This window comes from Gadus macrocephalus, chromosome 8 (assembly GCF_031168955.1).
Source record: "Gadus macrocephalus chromosome 8, ASM3116895v1".
Lineage (NCBI taxonomy): Eukaryota > Metazoa > Chordata > Actinopteri > Gadiformes > Gadidae > Gadus > Gadus macrocephalus.
The window spans coordinates 20,598,740-20,619,939 of record NC_082389.1 but is presented as its reverse complement, the minus strand read 5'-3'; the positions used below and the strand labels follow the sequence as shown (position 1 = coordinate 20,619,939).

General features: G+C 45.2%; 1 protein-coding gene across 2 annotated transcripts; it reads right to left on the bottom strand.

Annotated features, from left to right (window-relative positions):
* Positions 1–289: 289 nt before the first annotated feature.
* On the bottom strand, positions 290–19,409 carry LOC132463577 (BMP/retinoic acid-inducible neural-specific protein 3-like). 2 transcript variants are annotated; one of them, XM_060059848.1, is made up of 8 exons: positions 18,304–19,409; positions 17,754–18,078; positions 9,444–9,646; positions 8,504–8,718; positions 5,681–5,786; positions 4,632–4,868; positions 3,306–3,528; positions 290–1,845 (listed from the first exon to the last, which is right to left on the bottom strand). In XM_060059848.1, the coding sequence occupies exons 2-8, from the start codon at positions 17,996–17,998 to the stop codon at positions 597–599; spliced, it is 2,478 nt and encodes an 825-aa protein (XP_059915831.1). In that variant the 5' UTR covers positions 17,999–18,078; positions 18,304–19,409; the 3' UTR covers positions 290–596. The 2 variants fall into 2 exon arrangements, with proteins under 2 accessions (XP_059915831.1, XP_059915832.1); XM_060059849.1 differs by having other exon boundaries at positions 17,754–18,042.
* Between the last annotated feature and the right edge of the window lie 1,791 nt (positions 19,410–21,200).

The window sequence follows — 21,200 nt, the reverse complement described above, 5'->3', positions numbered from 1 at the left end:
AGGCTTCTCTCCCCCCCTCCCCTCTCTACCACCACTCTGTTTGAAGAATGAGACCTTGTGTTGTGAAGCTCCAGATGGGCTGAACTCAACAACAATCCACCGACTATAACTCTAGTGAGATGGATGGCCAGCATGAGAGAAAGATTCAGAGAGGTGGAATGAAGAATGAGTCATGGTGGAGCATAGAGAATATTTCTGTTCGTGTAGTAATGACTAAATATCGATGACTGAATGCGTTTCTTGTTCATGGTTCTCCAATTGAAAATCTACAATAAGTCGCTGCTATAACTTGTGAGTGATAAAAACAACATCCAGTTTAATTGCACAGTATACTTACAGAAAACACACAGTGGGGACACAGATGGAGCCAGCTGAACAGAAGGGTTCCGGCTACGCCACAGCCTTCTGAGGAGCCAATGTTACAGGGGAAAAACATTGGACCCATCTTTCTCGGATAGTTGATGTTGCAGACAGGGATTTTTTTCACAACGTGTGTATTAGGCAGTACCGTCTTACATTAGAAAATAGCTGAGCCTGATTGATCCACTTTAACAACAATACAAAAAAACAAACATGGGCACGCGGTACTGAGGCCCCTAGCTACAGAGTTTGGTGGGCTCGTACTCCACGTAGCCGGGCTGTCTGGCGCGGTACACCTGCAGGGCCGAGAGGATCCTGGCCACGTCGGCGGCCGACAGCTTGAGTCTGTGGCGGAGCAGGCAGGAGAACAGGTCGGCGTGCAGCCCTCCCGGCGGGGACAGGCGGTTCACCCTGAACCTCAGCTCCACCAGCTGCTGCAGGGCTGAGTCTTGGGAACCCTGGGTGTACGGGTAGTCTATCTGCAGGACCAGGTCCTGGATGGCCTCTGGGTCGAAGTGCACGCTGTACCCCAGCAGCTGCATGCTCTTAACCTTCATGTAGCCCATGGTGCTGCCGCCCGGGGGCTCCGTTGCTACCGCGGGTACATCGCCCGAGGACGTCACGTTCGCCCTTACCGCCCCCACCTCCGCCCCACTGGCCCCTCCAGGTGTCACATTCACAGCACCATCCCCGACCTCCGCCCCACTGCCCCCTCCGGGTGTCCCGGCTGCCGAGGCCCCCGCCATCCCGGCCTCCCTGGCCCGGCTCCGCAGGTAGAAGTGCACCGTCTCAAAGAAGCTCTTCCAGCGGTTCCCCAGAGTCAGCGTCCAGTTGTAGCAGTCCGACGGGGTCTCCAGCCGGGTGCGCTCCCAGTCGGGGTAGCCGTGCTGGCCGATGGGCATGGTCCAGCTCTCCGAGTGGCTGCCGCCGAAGGGGTTGACGAACAGGGAGAAGGCAGGCTCCACGGTGCTGTTGCGGGTGAGGCACACCGTGACGGCCAGGCCCAGGAGCACGTGCACCCGGTTGGACTTGACCCGGTTGCTCTTGAGCGTGAGCAGCATGCGCTTCCTCCAGGACGGGTCGAACCAGGCGTCGAGGCGCACGTCGTTGCTGACAAACACGCCGTGGAGCGTGATGTGTGGGTCGCCGCGCTGGAGCAGGTAGCGCAGCTCCAGGTCCTGCAGGTCGCGGTCGCTCTCCAGGCCCAGGCAGGGCTCCGTGGGGTCGGGCACGGCCGGCCGGCACGTGCCCTGGGTCAGGGTGAAGCCGGCGTTGCAGGCCGAGCAGCGCGTGCGGTTCTCGGCGGAGCAGGAGGTGCAGAGGGGGCCCTCGCCCAGGGAGCAGGGGACGGGGCCCTGGCAGGAGGAGGGCTGGTGGGGGTGGGGGCAGGAGCAGCTGTGGCTGGCCTCGCTGTACACCCCCACCTGGTTGTTCTGACTGCAGTAGAGGAGGGACAGCACGTGGTTCAGCCAGTAGCGCAGAGACCTGGGGGAACAGGCACAAAACAACAGTTTGCGGTGTGTATTCTATGCTGAAGGACAGTGAGTCAAGATAGCGTTGTGGTCAGGCTGTAGAAAGGTTCTGGGTTCAACCTTTGGGCAAAATATCGAATTTCCTTCCTGCTTATAGTGTCATCTTGTTAAAAATCAACACCAGATATGCCTACAAGAACCAATGAGTCTCCAACCAAAGAAATTCTCCAACGTAACAATAAATGTGTAACACTGCAGTCAATGAACATCAATGGTGATATATATATTTTTAAATCCTAACTGTCATAGCTGGCATATTCTACAAATATATAGCTAATATATTCACAAACATTGTGAATATATGAGCATTTCTACCTCATCTTGTGACATAATCTAACATTTTATTTCTATTTAAATGTCCTTACTAGAACAGTAAGTGTGCCTGCAATGAAATGCCAGACCCTACAGCTCAGCAGAACCAAAGCAATATAAAATGCTAAATCTGTATCTTCTGAATTCTCGTAGAGTGACACAGATGGGTTGATGTTTAGTGCCTGAGCTTGTGCACACACACTCTTGTTTGTTCTTGTTCATATTTCTGCTTGTAAATTTGCTGTGTCGGTTGTTCCAAGTATTTCTTGCATTTGAGGCAACTAAATGCTTTCAGTGCAAATAAATACAGATCATAACATATAACAAGATACGAAAATCGAAAAGGATTCATCAATCAAAACTTCTCTCAAAATCCCTTTAGTTAGTCAAATACATGAGGTATAAGATTGTAATTGGATTGTGCACTGGAAAAACACAGCTTTTTTTCTCAGGTGTTTCTGTCCGTTTCCATAACAGATTTAGCATGGATCTGTAGCAGCCCACAGTCCAAAATGGAAGAAAGTGTGAATGTGTGTTATACGGTCTTGACGAGCCCCGAGCTAAGAAGTTGTGTATGGTGAAAAAATGATGGATAAATAAAATGTTTTGACTCAGACTGGGCTGTTTGATTATGCCCTCAGGGCAGCTAGACTAGCCAGCCAGTCGGTCTCGGTTAAAGGTTTTATCCTTGGTGTGTCAGACCAACCTTTCACCATCTGCACATTTCACCTCATCTAATCCAACTACTCTGGAGGTGTATTCTAATAAGGGGGCATTCTCTGTCATATAAGGTTTTGTTTTGGAGTTGTTTACTTCTGGTCAATGTTAAGTTTTGGACTATTCGCACTCCCCTCAAGCTATCTAGAGAAGAGGAGGCGTCAAACATGCCGGACTTTCAACAAAAAAGCATCATATATATTTGCACATCAACTGCCTTTATTATTTTATTTCTCCTTGTATTCTTGTTGTGTCTTTTTCCATTTTCCCTCGTTAACGAGACTCACTCACACAGAACATTCTTTGACAGACATTTAGCATTTTTGCTTATATTAAGGTGACTACATTCAGCTTGGAGTTCTCTCTCCCACGTGGGTATCTTACCTCTCCCTCTGAAGGACTATTCTTGGCTGCTTTCGGCACCTCTTGCTGAGGCTGAAGAGCTTGTTAGCCGCGCGCCGCGCTTTACTGAATAGCTGATCGCCGCTAGCCTTGAGGTGTCTGTAGCGCTGCAGTAGGCCGGCATTCATTCTCCACAACTGCTCCACCACGGTAGTGTTTACAGCATGATGGGCTGGCAAGTTTCCCACAAAGCCTCGGAACTCGTCTGGTTTCATGAAGTGGGTGTGGGGGGGGGGGGGGGGGGGGAAGAAAGAATGAACATGAATAAGTAAAGTTGCTGGCTAGGAGCCGCTGAGTGTTATCCAAAAATCTGTCAATTTCTTTGTTTGTTTGTTTGTCCTAGAAAATTTAATAGGATCAATACGATGAATAAATAATTGCAACATGCCATCGTTATTTCTTTTCAATTTCTAGGTTTGCCGATTTCCACCAGGAGGGAGAACAAAGTTTTGCTCCCTTTCACTTCTGGCACGAGATAGACTGTTCACAACACGCTTAATTAGGGATGAGTGACTTTCATGCCCTCAAAACAAGAGGGAGAACTGTGGTTTAATATTAGAAAATAGAAAAACATCCATACTTTTGATGTGCTGTGTCAATGACGTTTCTTATTTTGACACAAACCTCAATGTGTTACCAACCATTTTAATAAAAACCCTAACCCTTATTGAATTTGATTCGAATTGATATGACAGGGTGGCATTTAAACTGTATTGTATACCTGCAAGGACCTACCATGACTAGTGGAAATGTGGAAGAACACACTTAAACCGCCGTATCAACAAGAACATTCTAAGTGTTCTCAAGTTGTATTGAACTAAAGCCAAAACAATTGAATGCACTATTTCACAGCAGGTCTGTGTACTAAAGAAAGTGAAAGCCAAAGATGTTGCTTTTTTTGGCCTTACAAAGCTGGATGGGGTCCCCAACATATTTGAGGGTGGTTTTTAGTGAGGTCCCCCCCCCACTGTAAAGCGCTTTGGGGACTTGAAAAGCACGATATAAACTCAATGATAACCCTAACCCTTATTATTATTATTTTTAGAATCTCCTTTTGTTGGGAATATTTTCTGTTAAAAGCCCTACCTCAGTGCACCTCCTGAATGTCAACTAACCCTGAGCTACTTTGCACTCTGTCAAGTTGTTCTAATTGTATTGTACGCTTTCTCAGCCACCCTTCAAAGTCAGTCAGTCACATTACTAAATGAAACAATATTAAACATTTAACGATGTACAAAGTCAAAAAAAGTGCTAAATCACCGCACACACATTGAACGATGTGCATTGAGATCCCCATCATCAACCCACCAGATTTCTGGAACTCCAGGTTGCTGAGGGTCCAGGCATCCCTGATCCCCCGCAGGCTGGCCTCCAGGGCCTGCAGGTCCGCCAGGGGACAGTTACACTGGGGGAAGGCCGCGCTGCACTGGCACCAGCAGTCACTGGCCCGGCACACGAACTGGCCTCTAGACTTGCAGCCGATGTAGTTGAGGGCAGCCTGGATGAAGCGCCCTCTCAGGTAGGGTGGCAGGACCATCTGCATTCCTGATGGACAGGAATTCAACTGGGTCTGACTTCATCTAATTCAACTTTATTTCTAGACAGCTTTTCTCTACAAAACATGTTAATAGGATTGATGCCCTTGACAAATTCAGCGATATGGCTTAAGCCTTTTGGCGAAAGACATGAATAATGCCGTATCATCTCCATAACTGAAAATGTTCCCAGTCTCCCAAGTTTCATACACAATGTCGCTGCACATTGTGTATCAAACCTAGCCAACCTAGCCGCTACTCTGTATCCAGTCTGCTCTGGATTCAGTACTCTAAACTCCTTTTCAGAGCTGGATCATAGGTTAAGGTTTAGGTCTGTCTTGACTGGGACAGGACAAATGTTGATATATCCTTTGATAGGAATCGGTTTGTGTATTGGAAAGACTTTGATGATGCATGCGACAGGTTATGATCCGATACATGTACTACAAATGTTACGATGCAATGCAAACATAGAGCTAAGAAATTATTTTCTTATTATAAACCTGTAGAGACATAAAAACAACCTTTGATAAATTATTGTCGAAAAGCATAAAAATGTATATCGCACACAAACAAAAAAATGATATTACAATGCTGCAATGACTTTCTGCACTACCCATAAATAAAATAGCATTATTGTTGTTTTGACAAGTGTGGTATATCTATATCTCAGCGTTAAACACAGGGGCTCTGAGTGTCTCTCTGTGACCGCAGTCATTTATATGAACAAGAGGGTTTTGTTGTTCTTTTGCCGCAGCTCACAAAGGCAAACAAAGTAAATTGACTGTGTTTCCCTCCTGCACTTTAGAACGTGAAGTGTACCTTGAAGCAGAACCTTGTTCTCCGGACTGTGCACCAGCACCGAGCTCACCGTATCCAGGTTGTCATAGTTACTACATCCAAGAGGCCCCGTTCTTGTTTCGGTCACCTACGGGCAAAATATTTAAAATGTATGGCGATGGTTTTGCTGCTGGCATCTGTACCATTACATATGGCCTCCACACTTCCAATGCAAATGCAAAGCCAGAGTCAAAGTGGTGTATTCGTAACCTAAATCAATTCTTAGATCTATACGGCATATGTATAGCTATAAACGGCAGTATATTAAATTATTCCTTCAAAAATGTACCTCTAACCATCTCATCAAGGGTATATCAGGAAAGAAATAATCTAAAAGGTCTCAACAAGTACACCTACCGAAGGAATTAAATCATGCAAAGTCCACTCAAATGTTGGATGCAATCAGTCCAAAGGAACCCTCATGAGCTGGGTCATTAGAAGTGCTTGTGTGCTGAGGTGGATTAATGTGGTCTGATCAAAACTTAGAACAAAATCTAAATCCACTGCCTGAAATATCCTTAATGATTTCAGTTTGGACATCAACTGATTGGCTCTTTTTTTATTGAATTATCATCGACCTAACAGGTGGTTATGTAAGGGATAATGTATAGAACGCCGGTCATTATCGGGAAAATAAGCCCCGACAGGGCGAACAGGACACGACGCGCAGCGGAGGTGTCTTGCTTCGCCCTGAAGGGGCTTATTTTCGATAATGACCGGCGACGTTCTATACATTATCCCGCTTATTACACGGCTAGGACACTGGACAAACTGCTGGACATTATTGACAATGCCAGCCACCCCTTGCACACTGTCATCAGCAACCAGAGGAGCCTGTTCAGTGGAAGGCTGCTCCTTCCCAAAGTTAGGACCAACAGACTAAAGAACTCCTTTGTCCCTCATGCCATCACACTTTACGACTCCTCACTCGGAGGGAAGTAGGAGGAAATAGAATATAAGTAATAGAAGTAATAGAAGTAATAGAAGTGATAGAGTAAAGAGGAGAGATATAACCTATTCCACTGCTTAATTTGAACTGCTAATTTATTTAATTTAATTTAACTGTCAGCCACCCCTTGCTCACCGTCATTTCATATATGATATGATATTTATTCACAATGCCGTATGTGTATGTGTGTATGTATGTATGTATGTATATATATATGTGTATGTATATGTGTGCATATGTATATGTGTGTGCATGTGTATATGTATATATATGTTTACATTTATTTATTTATTTATTTATATTTATTTATTTATTTATTTATATTAATCCTCTATACAGTTCTCTACATTTATCTTTTATTTTACTTGAATCCTGTTTTACTTCTATTATTATCTCTACTTTCTATATTAGCTAAGAGTTTATTGTTTACTGTTTACTGTTTTTTTTTTTTTTTATATATAGTTATCTAAGAGTGTATTGTTTATCTTATATTGTATATAATTTAATATTGTGTTGTGTTTCTTTCTGTAAGCTACTGGACAATCAATTTCCTTGAGGGAGTCATCCCAAAAGGATCAATAAAGCCTAATCTAATCTAATCTACTTGCCGTAAAAATAACTTCACATGGTGTGTCTTTTTACAATTTATTTGTTACCAGCATTCGTAGTGTTGATCAGCAGAGAAATAGTCTGCCAAAGACGTTGACGTCGCTTAGCAACCAAAGATGCTGGGGTTGACAAGTTACCGGACTACTTACGGAGTGATACCAACGACGTCATTAGGAGGCAAAAAATCCTTTGTTTTCCTTGACAGCCGTCAATTATACCTAGCAACGTTGAATAATCAAATATAATTCACCGCCGGAAGTTGTGAAGAGCCCATGCAAGTGAACGGCGCGTTCCACGGCATTGATAAGACCTGTGTAATAATTTACATTAACGGATATAGAATCCTTATCTTTTCCTCTTCCCTCTCCAATCTTTGTAAACTCTTTCCTCAAATACCCACATGCATGCACACGTGCACACATCGACACACAAACACACACAGACACACACACACACACACACACATATGCGCAGATGTGTACGCAAGCACACACACATACACATGCTCACTCCACCGCCACACACCCACACACATTTGCGTACACACACACACACACACACACACACACACACACACACACACACACACATACACACACACACACACACACACACACACATACACACACACACACACACATACATAAACGCACACAGACAGCAACACCACTAATGACTGGAAGCCAAGCTTGCTCAGAAATTAATGGAATAATATTACAAATCCATCATTTTGATGCATGGCCCTAAACTGTAGGAACACACTCTTGGCTGGGTGCGAACACTTGTCCCTATCACTGGCTATTTAGTACAGCATCCAGGTATCCCCCTCAAAGTGACTAATGCGTGCACTCTAAAACGGGTGTCGAGCGATAAAAGAGATGATATAGGACGAGCAAACTACTTTTCTGTTCCACTTCTCCCACTGCCTCCTTTCACACCAGAAACTCTGCAGTTCATAAAGTAAAGCAGGTTCATTCCCCCCATGTACACAACACCCTTTGTCTGGTGTTATTGAGCAGAACATTTAGTTTCAATAGTCTGCAGGAGAAGCCTCTTGAGGTATGAAGATAGAGAACATTATATTGTGATTTAAAAACCTGCTAGTGCACAACTACCAGATAAATGCTACACATTGGAACAGCCGTACTCTCATGCCCATTTTATCTGGAAAATATGACGTCCCGTTCTGCAGCATGAGCACTGTCTGAAGTCCTCAGAGCAAACATCTACACCCTCCCCTCACGTACCCGTATGGCGGTCGATGCGATCTGGAGGTGGTGCAGCCTGCGCAAGGTGCTCTCCCTGTCCGTAAAGTAGGAGGCGGCCAGCTGATACAAGGTCTCCAGGGTAACGGGACCTGTGGTGTTGACCCCGTGCCCACCGCCGGTGAACTCACTTCCTGCCGACGAAGGCTCCTGGCTCAGTTTCCTCTTGTCCACAAATATGGTCAGAGACTCCTCCCCTAGGTGGATGGTGGAGAGCAGACGCCGTCACGGCCTGGTTAGCGTACTGGGCCTTAGCCCAGCGTAGCGGTGTTGCAGTGCTGCGGCGCGACCGACGCGGAAGCGTGTTATTAGACGGTTTCAATCAGTCAAACTCCTTTGTGGTAATGAGATGACTTAGGGCAGATAATCAGGCTCTCTTAAAAAATCTTTTAATTGTGGCCTAATAATTATTAGCAAAAGGCGACATAGCCCCTGGGACACCTTTAAGAGCTACAAGAAACGGTAGTGTACCGAGGCGGGATTCAGGATTCAGTAGTCATTGTGACATTTAAATGTGGTCATTAAAATGTGCAATGTTGAAATCAAAATGAGCTAAGTGAACCTCCCAATTTCGTCTGTAAAAGACACAAGCTAAAGAAAGATAGTGGTTTCATTGAAGCCTTGAGCTAACCTTTTTCAGTCTAATTAACCATAGGCCTACAATTAATGTCTAGATACAATGACTGATTCATACCATGTGAGTCACACACACAAACACACACACACACACACAAAATAACGAACACATGAACACACACATATAAAGATACACACACACACGAAGAAACATAGACACACACATACATGCATACATACACACACACACACACACACACACACACAAAGATAAACAAGAAACACACACAAACATACACACATTCAAAAGAAACACAAACAAATCCTGAGAGTGTGTGTGCTGTACCTCCGAGTGTCGCCGAGAGGATGATGTGCGTCCCATACTTCCTGATGATGTTGTCGGTTATGGTCTGGAGGCTTGGCCGCCGACCCAACCGGCGGATTGCCTGCGCAAACTCAGGGTCGAGGGGCGGCGCGGGAGCCCCCCAGCCCCCCAAGCCGCCCGGCTTCTCCAGCGCCAGACTGTTGACCTTCCATCGACCAAACTCCCTGCGAAGAAACAACAGCCCCACACACGCACACATGCAAATGAACACACATGAGTAAAACATGACCTGAAGGAGACTGGTGATTTATTTGATATATAAAGGGCTGCAGGTGGCGGAACCTTCCTCACCTCCTTATGTCTCATTATGCTGATGATACATGTTAGGAGGAGAACAACCAACCTGTTGTTTGACAGAATTCATCTCCCTAGGGGACGTCTCCTCATTATAGGGAGGACTAGATAGAATCGGTGGGTTCAAATAAGATGTCAACCCCTTGAACTCATCAGCAATTCAAATGTTGTATTTTGTGTATGCAATTCTTGGAATTCATGCCTGGAATACAAGCGTGTTGTGCTGCACATGTGAATCAGGCAGCCAAGGCGTCATCATTTCAAAGGGTTTCGTGAGACATTTAGGTTGAGACTGCTTCTTGCGACTGTCGGTGGATTTTCAATAGCTCAAATTTGCATTAAGCGGCATTGTTATCTTCTCAATTTCAAGGGGGGATTTTTTGGTGTTTAAGAGATTAAACCGCAGCATGTTGTGATATCTGAATACATCAGACTGTTTAATGATCGTAAACTGCTGTGCACGGCGAGTTTTCAAGAAACCTTTAAGGAGCCAACCCTCTCTATATTCTACTGCAAGGATAAATACATGCAATAAGTTGTGTCAACGTGTTTTATATGTTTTCATACAATAAATCTTGTTTTTTCACCTTGGGTAATGCTTACGGTATTTTTCAAATATCTGCAGCGCATGAAATAAAACCTGGCCTTTTTCTACTAAGAGATGCTGTGAATGGTGACATGAGTTAATCAGCAAATAAAACAACCAAGAAGAAGAACATTTACTTTATAATCTGTTGTGATGTTACCATCTATCTGATTAGTCTTCTCATTGAGTGACAGGTGACAGGCACAATAACTACAGATAAAACTATGCCCATCTCTGTCAAGCCAATAAAATGATGAGGTTCAAGTTTGTTTAGTTAACCGGATAATGAAGATCCACATTCTGTGTTTTTTACGAAGGTATCACGTTCCAGTCTAATTAGCGTGAATTAGTGTGACAGTGGATATATCTATATAAGCTATGCTAACGGTACTAACTGTAAACAAGTATCCACAGTACACTATTTTGTCATCATTTTCCAGTCGCTGATTCGTTTTTTAAATAGCCAGACAAAAGCCTAAGCTCAGAGGCATATCGTAGCATGCTGCTGTGATTGATGGTCGTGTATTTGTAGTCTATCAAATTGTGTCGTGTGAAGGGGTCATTTTCATCGTCTATCTCAGTGGATATTGTAGCAAATGGCCTAGATATTGTTAATTTTACTAAAAACAATCTAACTGCAATTACTACTGCATTTTCTTAATTTAATTTGGCATGTTACTAGATGATGTGAGGGTGGCCACAATGAGATTCACATCAGAGTTGCTCATCGTGCTTCATCATTCTAAGGGTGTGTTGTGCCACCCTCACTTTACCCCAGTGTGGAACTCACTGTTGTGCATATTCCCTAACCTTAACCCCTCAGCCTCACCACACTGTGTAGTTACATGACTTGCGTTATGTCATAAAATGACATTAATGCAAATGTAACCACAACTTGTAAACCAAGCAATCTCCAGAGGTCTTGTTTGACCTCAGCTAATGGTGAGGCCATGTCACGATTCTGCTCTTCAAATCTCTGCCATCTTCTTGTACACGTCAAAATGAACACTGCCCTCAGACCTCTGGGAGCCATTATGGGAACATTTTGGGCACACATGGGCTCTCCCTCACTCTCACTCTCACTCTCTCTCTCCCTCTCCCTGTCTTTCACTCTGTCTCTCTCTCTCCCTGTCTTTCACTCTGTCTCTCTCTCTCCCTGTCTTTCACTCTCTCTCTGTCTCTCTCTGTCTCTCTCTGTCTCTGTCTCTCTCTGTCTCTCTGTCTGTCTCTCTCTCTCTCTCTCTCTCTCTCTCTCTCTCTCTCTTGTTCCCAATCTGTGACTGTTTCTTTCCTACTGACTCTAACTCTCTTTCTCTCTGTTAACCATCCATCTTTGTTCCTTCCCTGTATCTCTCTCATCCCCATCCTCTTGTCATTGACACACTCTGATTCCACGTACCCTCTCCATAGCCCTCATGGGAGGCACTCAAATCACTGGCACGAGACTCCCAAAAAAAAATCAGCAGGAAAAATAATTGGGGAGAATCAGGACCGGCAGTATGTTGAGTGTGTCATTAACGCCGCCATCATCAAAAACAGAAGAGGGCCGGAGAGACACAACAGAGAGACGATGTATGAGGCATGAGGACGGCAGCATTGGCATGATGAAAGGAACTGTCCTACAGCAGCCAAGAGGTGAGCACCTAATCACCTGCTGATGCTGTGACTATGGGGGACAGGCTGTCTGGTACAGTGTCACCATCCATTTCCTGTTTCTTTATTGGTCTAATATGGTGTCCGTCACCATCCACATCCTGTTTCTTTATTGGTCTAATATGGTAGGCGAGTTTCAGATCGTCTGCATTGGACCGCATTTATCAACGAGACTTGAGAAGATCCGGCGGAACTCATCATAATCACTTAAAATTCCCATCACGTCAAGGCGGACACAGGTGAACTTCTCGTCAACAAGGAGGATGGCATACCAAGTGGCGCTTGCGTTCTTCATAGCAGACGAATTTGATGCATTGGATGGCCCTTTATTGATGCAGGCTGAGGAGCAAAGGTGCTGAATTTTCTGCAACCAAGGGATTTTGGTCGCCAATTGTAGTTTCATACAATCTCCAGCCCCTCATTCAAAATAAAAAATACATGATGAGCGATGAAGTGAAAGTTCAAGAGCGTCTCTTTTTAATATGCGTAGTTTGGGAGAGGGCACCAGGCACGCCTCTCTGAAAGGAGTTATGTCATTTCTCACGTTGGAAATTCCACGTGGTAATTCCAACCAACCAGGGCAACGTTTTGATATGTTGAGGGCAGTGTCTTATGTCCGCACTTTTTCGAGAGCCCAGAAAAGCAAGCGGAAGTTGTTTTCCTGAAACTACCTGCCAGGTGACTCGTCGAATCGGAAGTTGTCACAGGTATTTCTGACGTTTTTCATCCCAGAATGCATTCTGACGCATGGCAAACGAAGCCGCATGCCTCATCTGAAACTCGCCTGGTGTTCCGTCGCTTTCAACCTCCTGTTTCTTTATTGGTCTAATATGTGTTCCTATATAGGTTAATCATGATGTCCATAATTATCATCTTCCTGTTCCTATATTGTATCATTATGGTGTCCATTAGTAGCTGTCATGATCTCCCCTCTCAGTCATCTCAATATCTCCTCTCAGGCCACGTTTATACGTAGCAGGGTATTTATAGAAACAAATATTTCCCCCCCTCCGTTTTCAAAAAATAACAGTGTGCACACAACATCGTTTTCAAAAAAGTTGTCGTTTACATCAAAACGCATAAATACGCCGTCGAGCGCCATTATAAGGCCCCGTTTACACGAAGGGAAAACGCAGATATTTTCACACGGTTTGGCCTCTCATTTACACGAAAACGCAGTTTTTGTCGCAGAAAACGATCATTTCTAAAAACTCCGGCCAAAGTGGAGATTTCTGAAAACGCCGGTTACGTGTCGTCGTGTCAACGGGTAGAAACGGGGTTTTAGGTTCTGAAACGTCACATTATGCGCCAGGAAATGCTTAACGTCATATGAGCGCCCTATGTTAACAGTTTGTTTGTTGCAGGAAGATGCTCATGTTATTCGTTGTTGTTGATTCTGAGGATTCTGATTGGCTTGCATGGCTTTATCCTTCTCCCTACACTGCCGCCCATAGGTTTGGCATAGTTATAATGTCCCAACGGCGTATTTATGCGTTTTGATGTAAACGACAACTTTTTTGAAAACGATGTTGTGTGCGCAATGTTATTTTTGAAAACGGAGGGGGGGAAATATTCGTTTCTATAAATACCCTGCTACGTATAAACGTGGCCTAACTATGCCAAACCTATGGGCGGCAGTGTAGGGAGAAGGATAAAGCCATGCAAGCCAATCAGAATCCTCAGAATCAACAACGAATAACATGAGCGTCTTCCTGTAATACACAAACTGTAAACATAGGGGTGCTCATATGACGTTAAGCATTTCCTGGCGCATAATGTGACAATTCAGAACCTAAAACCCTGTTTCTCCCCGTTGATACGACAACACATAACTGGCGTTTTCAGAAATCTCCACTTTGGCCTGAGTTTTTAGAAATTATCGTTTTCTGTGATAAAAACTGCGTTTTCGTGTAAATGAGAGGCCGAACCGCGTGGAAATATCGGGGTTTTCCCTTCGTGTAAACGGGGCCTCATTCTTCTCATTTCACCTTAACTCCCATTGTTTTTCCGCCGGCCCCTCCTTCTCCTCACCTGCCTGCCAGCCACTCTCTGCTCATCAGTCCAACTCTCCTCACCGGTTCGTGCTCAGCTGCCTCTGATCACTAATCAACACCTTATATATAGGCCCCGTTTACACAAAGGGAAAACGCAGATATTTCCACGCGGTTTGGCCTCTCATTTACACGAAAACGCTGTTTTTGTCACAGAAAACGATCATTTCTAAAAACTCCGGCCAAAGTAGAGATTTCTGAAAACGCCGGTTATGTGTTGTCGTGTCAACGGGGAGAAACAGGCTTTTAGGTTCTGAAGCGTCACATTATGCGCCAGGAAATGCTTAACGTCATATGAGCGCCCTGTGTTTACAGTTTGTTTGTTACAGGAAGACGCTCGTGTTATTCGTTGCTGTTGATTCTGAGGATTCTGATTGGCTTGCATGGCTTAATACTTCTCCCTACGTTGCCGCCCATAGGTTTGGCATAGTTATGGCGCTCAACGGCGTATTTATGCGTTTTGATGTAAACGGCAACTTTTTGGAAAATGATGTGTGCACCATGTTATTTTGGAAAACGGAGGGGGGGAAATGTTCGTTTCTATAAATACCCTGCTAGGTAGAAACGTGGCCTTAGACTCCCCTCTCAGTTCACTCAGTGCCAGATTGTCCTATGTCTTCAGTACTAGCCTCTCCAGCATTTTCCGGAATGATTCCCCGTTATTGACCCTGCCTGTCCCCAACCTGCCTGCCTCCAACCTGCCTGCCTCCAACCTGCCTGCCTCCAACCAGCCTGCCTCCAACCTGCCTGCCTCCAACCTGCCTGCCTGATTCTGTCCGGGTGATCGATGCTGCCTTCCACCCCCGACAACGGATCCTGCCTGCGCCCTGGCTGTCTTTTGTCTGCTCCTATCCGTGAATAGAAGACATTACCGACTCTCTGCCTGCCTACGTATGGTGCAATTGTGTCCTCTCCCGATCCGTTACCCTATCCACTTCCTGTTCCTCTATTGTATCATTATGGCGTCAATCAAAAAAATTACTTGATGTTTCTTCAGTGGAACGCAATTTTCTTTCTTTTAAATTGTGGCCAAAGTGTACATAAATGTAAACAATTGGCAAAAAAAAGATATTCCTTAGAGTTAAATATGCTGGTTTCTCCCATGGAGGAAGTCTCTCCAGCGTTGTTACAACACTACGTAGGTTTTCATAACAACAGAATAAATCTGTTTATACCACTACTACATATTGCCTTATTTTCCTCTTATTTGGCCCCGATTAAACTGCTAGCACAGCAAATGAGAAAAGTACGCAGGGTATGATTGCTGTAGCTTTATTGTATTTTTCGCCTCTCCGAATGATTCTGTGAGAAGAGGCAATCTTTTTCTTTTATTATTATTTTATTACTTTATGTTCTCCTCCGTTCCTAGCTGAATGTGCAAGCACAGCACCAGAGAAAGTGGAATATTAACTTAACGGGAGCCTGTCGCGGCTGTACATTCATTGTACATTTCACTTTCATCTAAGAATGATTTGGTTAGGAGGCTGCAATCAATTTTTTATGAGGATGGATTCATATTATTTCTTTAAATAAATAAATATACTGTTTCTTTCAATAGTTAATCCAGTGATTTGGGTGTGGGGGGGATGTAATTTCACACAGGCTGCCCTTCATGGCTGCCTAAATCTATCGGCTGAAGGAGAGTGGATTCTGTGCTCTTAATTGTTGACTCTGTACAGCCATGCCTCCTCCTTTTAATAAAACAGCGTTTACACTGTAATGAGCATCACATTGACATCCTGCACGCACACTTGGGTCAAGGATTAACAGTCGACAGAATTGCGTTGAAACCACAAAGAACAGACAGTCTGTTTTGTGCCAGGGTATTTTAAAGGGGAAGTGAACCCAAAACTGATGTTTGTCATCCTCAACATATCAATCTATGGCATTTTATTCCTCTAATTGATAGAAAAGAAGATCCTATGTCTTTGCCAGTCTCTGCAAACCATTTTGTGCTCTTTCTCGCTGCGGCTGCAGCCTGCGTTACATGATTTATTATGTAATGAGAAGTAACTGTCCTAGGTTGCATCGATGGAAGTACCGGTAATATATATAAAATTGTATAGGGTTCTCAATGTGATAGTGACACAGCACCAGTGCCACCATGTAACATCCACGTTTTATTGGAATAATATATGTTAATAATTGAAGTTATCAATGTTTCAGTGTATGGAGGAACTCTTCATGATCATGAAGAATTCTTCCATACACAGAAACATTGATAACTTCAATTATTAATATATATTATTAAAGGTTAAAGGTGGTTGATACATTGGGCAAAGTTTCCGCAGCACTAGCGCTATTCAAGAGTGAAAAAATGCATGATTGAAGGGACGCCAGGGAAAGACAGAAAACCTTCTATCTACCTATTAAGCACGCTGTTATTAAGAATATGCAGAGCTTTTTGATATGGGAGGAGGAGCGCAGAGTGTTTCATCGTGAGGAAAGAGATGTACCGGCACAGGCTGGAGAAAATATAAAGGACCTCAGATGGGATTAAAACCTTTTACAATTTATTTAAAGTGAGTGCATCTTTTAAAATGAATGTACACAAATGGATGCTACATGACAAAGGACAAGCCAATACTGTGACAAAGCAGCAAGATACGGAGGGCAACCATATTTGTGCGTGTGCCACCAAATTAAAAAGTTAGTGGCACAAGTGGCACCAGTAGAAAATGGTGCTGTGAGCTCTCCCGCCGGTTCCTAGAGCTCTGAGCTCCAAACACTGAAGCAAGGGAATCACATGTTCTGTAATGGAAACGCCTGCATCGCTATAGTTACCCAGAATAAAGCCACTCTCTGACTAACGAGTCAGTCCTGTAATGATAATGAAGGGCTGAATGCGGGCACTTAAGGGCCACAGTGAGACAGTTCACCAGTGCAGGTGTGTGTGTGTGTGTATACTACACACGCTGCTGTTGGCTTGTCGTTTCGGTAGACGCCGGCGGTGTCCACCCAGCAAGAGGAAGCCTTTAGTAATGATGGCCGCTCTGTTTCACCAGCAGTGTGTATGCAAAAGGTGTGTAATGCCTTTTAATTGGAGCAGAACACACACGCTCACAGACTGCTTGGCAGTACCTAGCCACTGCAAGCCAAGCATTCTTAATCATCTCTGTGTTGATAACAGAGAAGTGGACGGGACTCTAAAAGCTGACTGCCATGCTGCAATTCCATTTTCGGCATGCAATCAAATTGGCCTCCGACTTGGCCCTGTGTGCTGTTGGCTCGTCTGAATGAGAGAACACAGAGTCCAGCTCTGTGAAATGTGCCACGAAGAATCAGGGGGTTGATTTGAATTCTTGACAAAATTACTACAAAAGGCGCGATTTAATGGAATCCCCAGGCATTACAAACCACCGACCACATGCACACAATGCAATGGCTTGGAAATGAATGGATTTAGTTGGTAAACTTCAGTTTCCCCAAAACTCCATCTAATTGGTTACCATACTAGGAATGTTGTTTCCGTCAAGTTTAAAACCATAAATTGTGGTTTTACATCATGCAATCACCTCGCTTTCTTCTCTCTCCCTCTTTCATACACACACGCACGCAGGCACGCACGCACGCTCACACACGCACACGCACACACACGCACACACACACACACACACACACACACACACACACACACACACACACACACACACACACACACACACACACACACAAACACACACTGACCTGTAGATTTTGTATCTGGTGCTGAAGCCCTGTTGGTATCTATCGACGGACTCAGCGAACTCCGGAGCCTGGTGAAAAGGACCTTTATCCGATAGCAGCCAGCCCGTGGATCCTGGCAGGCCATCGCTGGTCCCGGCGGTCCCCGCTCCCCCGGCGCCGCTCCAGCAGCTGAGCCAGAGGCTGAACGCGGTCCACAGGGGCGCCGCAGACAGCAGTCTAATAGGACCGATTCCCTGACCTCTCATACTTCACCGGCTGACACTTCATTCTCTCCGGACTTCAGCCGTATCTACAGGGGATAGCCTGTCAGTCACACACCACACGTCTCCAGAGATAAACCGACGATTATAAGGCCTGACATGAATTGGAAAAGTATCCCACATGCCACCTTATGGACGATATCAACTCTCTGGACCTTAATTAAGAAGCCTAAGTTGATTTATAATTTCAATCATACTCAAATATGAAACAATATCTGAAACAAATTACAATTAATTCAAATTACCGGACTTAATTACAATGAATAATTAATAATGGGCTGTGAACTCACCTGGTTCAGTGACGGTCCTTTTTAAGCGATCGGGTCCAGGGTGCGTGCTCCTGCTGCGATGCCTCTTGAAGCGCGAGGAGCCTCAGTGCAAGCAGACCAAGGGAAACTACTAGTGCCACTAACTTTACCGTCAAGAAGGAGGCTCTCTGTGTGGAGTCTATCCAAGCCCGTCCAGGTCTCACTGTGGAGACTCTCCAACACCGTCCAGGTCTCACTTTGGAGACTCTCTAACCCCGTCCAGTCTCACTGTGGAGACTCTTTAACGCCGTCCTGCAGCGGGCTCATTGTGGAGACTCTCTAACACCGTCCAGGAGCGGGCTCATTGTGGAGACTCTCTAACACCTTCGAGTAGCGGGCTCACTGTGGAGACTCTCTCGAGGAGCGGGCTCACTGTGGAGACTCTCCAACACCGTCGAGGAGCGGGCTCACTGTGGAGACTCTCCAACACCGTCGAGGAGCGGGCTCACTGTGGAGACTCTCTAACGCCGTCCAGGAGGGCTCACTGTGGAGACTCTCTAACCCCGTCCAGTCTCACTGTGGAGACTCTCTAACACCGTCGAGGAGCGGGCTCACTGTGGAGACTCTCTAACGCCGTCCAGGAGCGGGCTCACATTGGACTCGGAGCCTGGTCCGCAGAAGGATTTTTATAACATTGTATTCCAAAAAGATTATTCCGAAGTGATGATGAGGAATAAAAATAGAAAATGTAGGTCCGTCTTGATCAAACTAAGGAGAGGGATTCCTTCACCCTTCTCTGCATTGAGACGCACTGTTATAGCTGTTGGTTTTCTGTATTAGAGGCTAATAAAATAGACTTTTATAAAACAACCGTCCTACTCTGTGGTTGGAGTTCAACTGTTCCGCGGGCTCGAGCCGTGTTCCCCATCTCGGAGGAGGCGCGAGCTTCAGAAGAGAACAGAGCGCGTGCACGGCTGTCGGGAGTAGAAGTGACGCCGCTTCAAATGAAAGTGCAACTATGATAATAGCGTGGACGACGGTGATAATTGCTTCATCTCTCGTCCTATCTCCAATCTTCTCTTCACCCCTCATGAGTGGCAGGTGTCGTTGTTGATTTTCACATTGTGGAGTTTTCTTATAGTGCTCTTTCTATAGTAATTCATGGTAGCCTATATAATATAGCCCTACGTACGTTTGTCGGCCATGTTTAAATTGTTTTAATTATTGATCATTGAAGTCACAAGGATGTGTAAATCAGTTAATTATTTTTTTTCAGTTTTTTTCAAATCAAACAGATGTGGATTTAAACCCTACCTTTCTTGAAAAAATAAATAGGCTTAGGCCTACTCGAAGTAGACAGCTATTTTTCATACTTTTTTGTATTTGAAGACGGCTGATAAAAGTTGATTTTGAACGTTTGCACAACACATCTATAATGGTGCTGCTGCTGTGTGTGTGTGTGTGTGTGTGTGTGTGTGTGTGTGTGTGTGTGTGTGTGTGTGTGTGTGTGTGTGTGTGTGTGTGTGTGTGTGTGTGTGTGTGTGGTGTGTGTTGTTGTGGTCACGTGACCAGTTTATTGTGTACCAGCTCTTATGAGGCAGGGATCTCAGCACCCTAACACAACATTCCTTGGGTGTCATCGGGTGTGACCCAGGCTTCAGGGTGTGTGACCCAGGCGTCACGTTGTGTGACCCAGGCTTCAGGGTGTGTGTGACCTTCAGGGTGTGTGTGACCTTCATGGTGTGTGACCTTCAGGGTCTGTGACCCAGGCTTCAGGGTGTGTGTGACCTTCAGGGTGTGTGACCTTCAGGGTGTGTGACCCTGGCTTCCGGGTGTGTGTGACCCAGGCTTCAGGGTGTGTGTGACCTTCAGGGTGTTTGACCCAGGCTTCAGGGTGTGTGACCTTCAGGGTGTTTGACCCAGGCTTCAGGGTGTGTGAACCAGGCTTCAGGGTGTGTGTGACCTTCCGGGTGTGTGTGACCCAGGCTTCAGGGTGTGTGTGACCTTCAGGGTGTGTGTGACCCAGGCATCAGGGTGTGTGCAGCCTGCTCTCCATCCCTGAGGTTGAGTCAATGATCCGCCCGTCGATTGTCCTCTCACTTCAAATGTTATTGTGCTGCTCTACCAACCCTCCTCCATCCCCCTGTTAACGGGAAGACTGTTGTTCAACTCGTTTAAACTCAAAACATTTGACGGTTCCACTGGGAGGCTGTTCTGTTTCAAAAGTCTTTCATTACCTCGACCGGAGGTAGGAGGAGACATCAGATGTTCGTCATGAAATCACATTAACACTGAGTCATTTAGGGGTTAGAGAACAATCTCATATATTACACATTGGAGCGGCTATGAAGGACATGGCTGCCTTACCTGGCTGAAAAACAACGACCGGACTGGGTGCAGATATTTGAGAACAGAACGCCAGGTTAGAAGGATCTCTCTGTTTTTATGTACAGTATGCCTAGTTAGATATATTTTCAACCAAAGTGATTTTTAAGTCACCAGAGAGAGATAGTCCATCTCAGGACTGGGTCCCCCTCCATAGCCCAGAGGTCTGCTGGTACGCTTCCCAACGCCAACATGCCGGGAGTTCAGAAAACAAAGGCAACACATTAAATATTCAGACGGGCAGCGTAATTCATGTCATGCAGAGGATTAAAAAAACAACAAGGAAGCCAAAGCCCCAAATGAGCTTTTCCCTAAGGGGGGGGGGTTGGGAATCTGGGTCTTTGTTGTGTGAATCAAACGTAGAAGTTCCAACCCCTCACCCACACACACGGATTTCCTCTCTTTCTCCTTTCTCCATTCCCACTTCGTAGTCTGATATAAGGCTTTCCTCAACACTCACCTCTATCTCTCCTCCTCCATTTCTCACAGAAGTTTCCCCCTTACCCTACCCTCTCTCTCTGTCACATTTCTTTACTCTTCTCCATCTGTCCCCA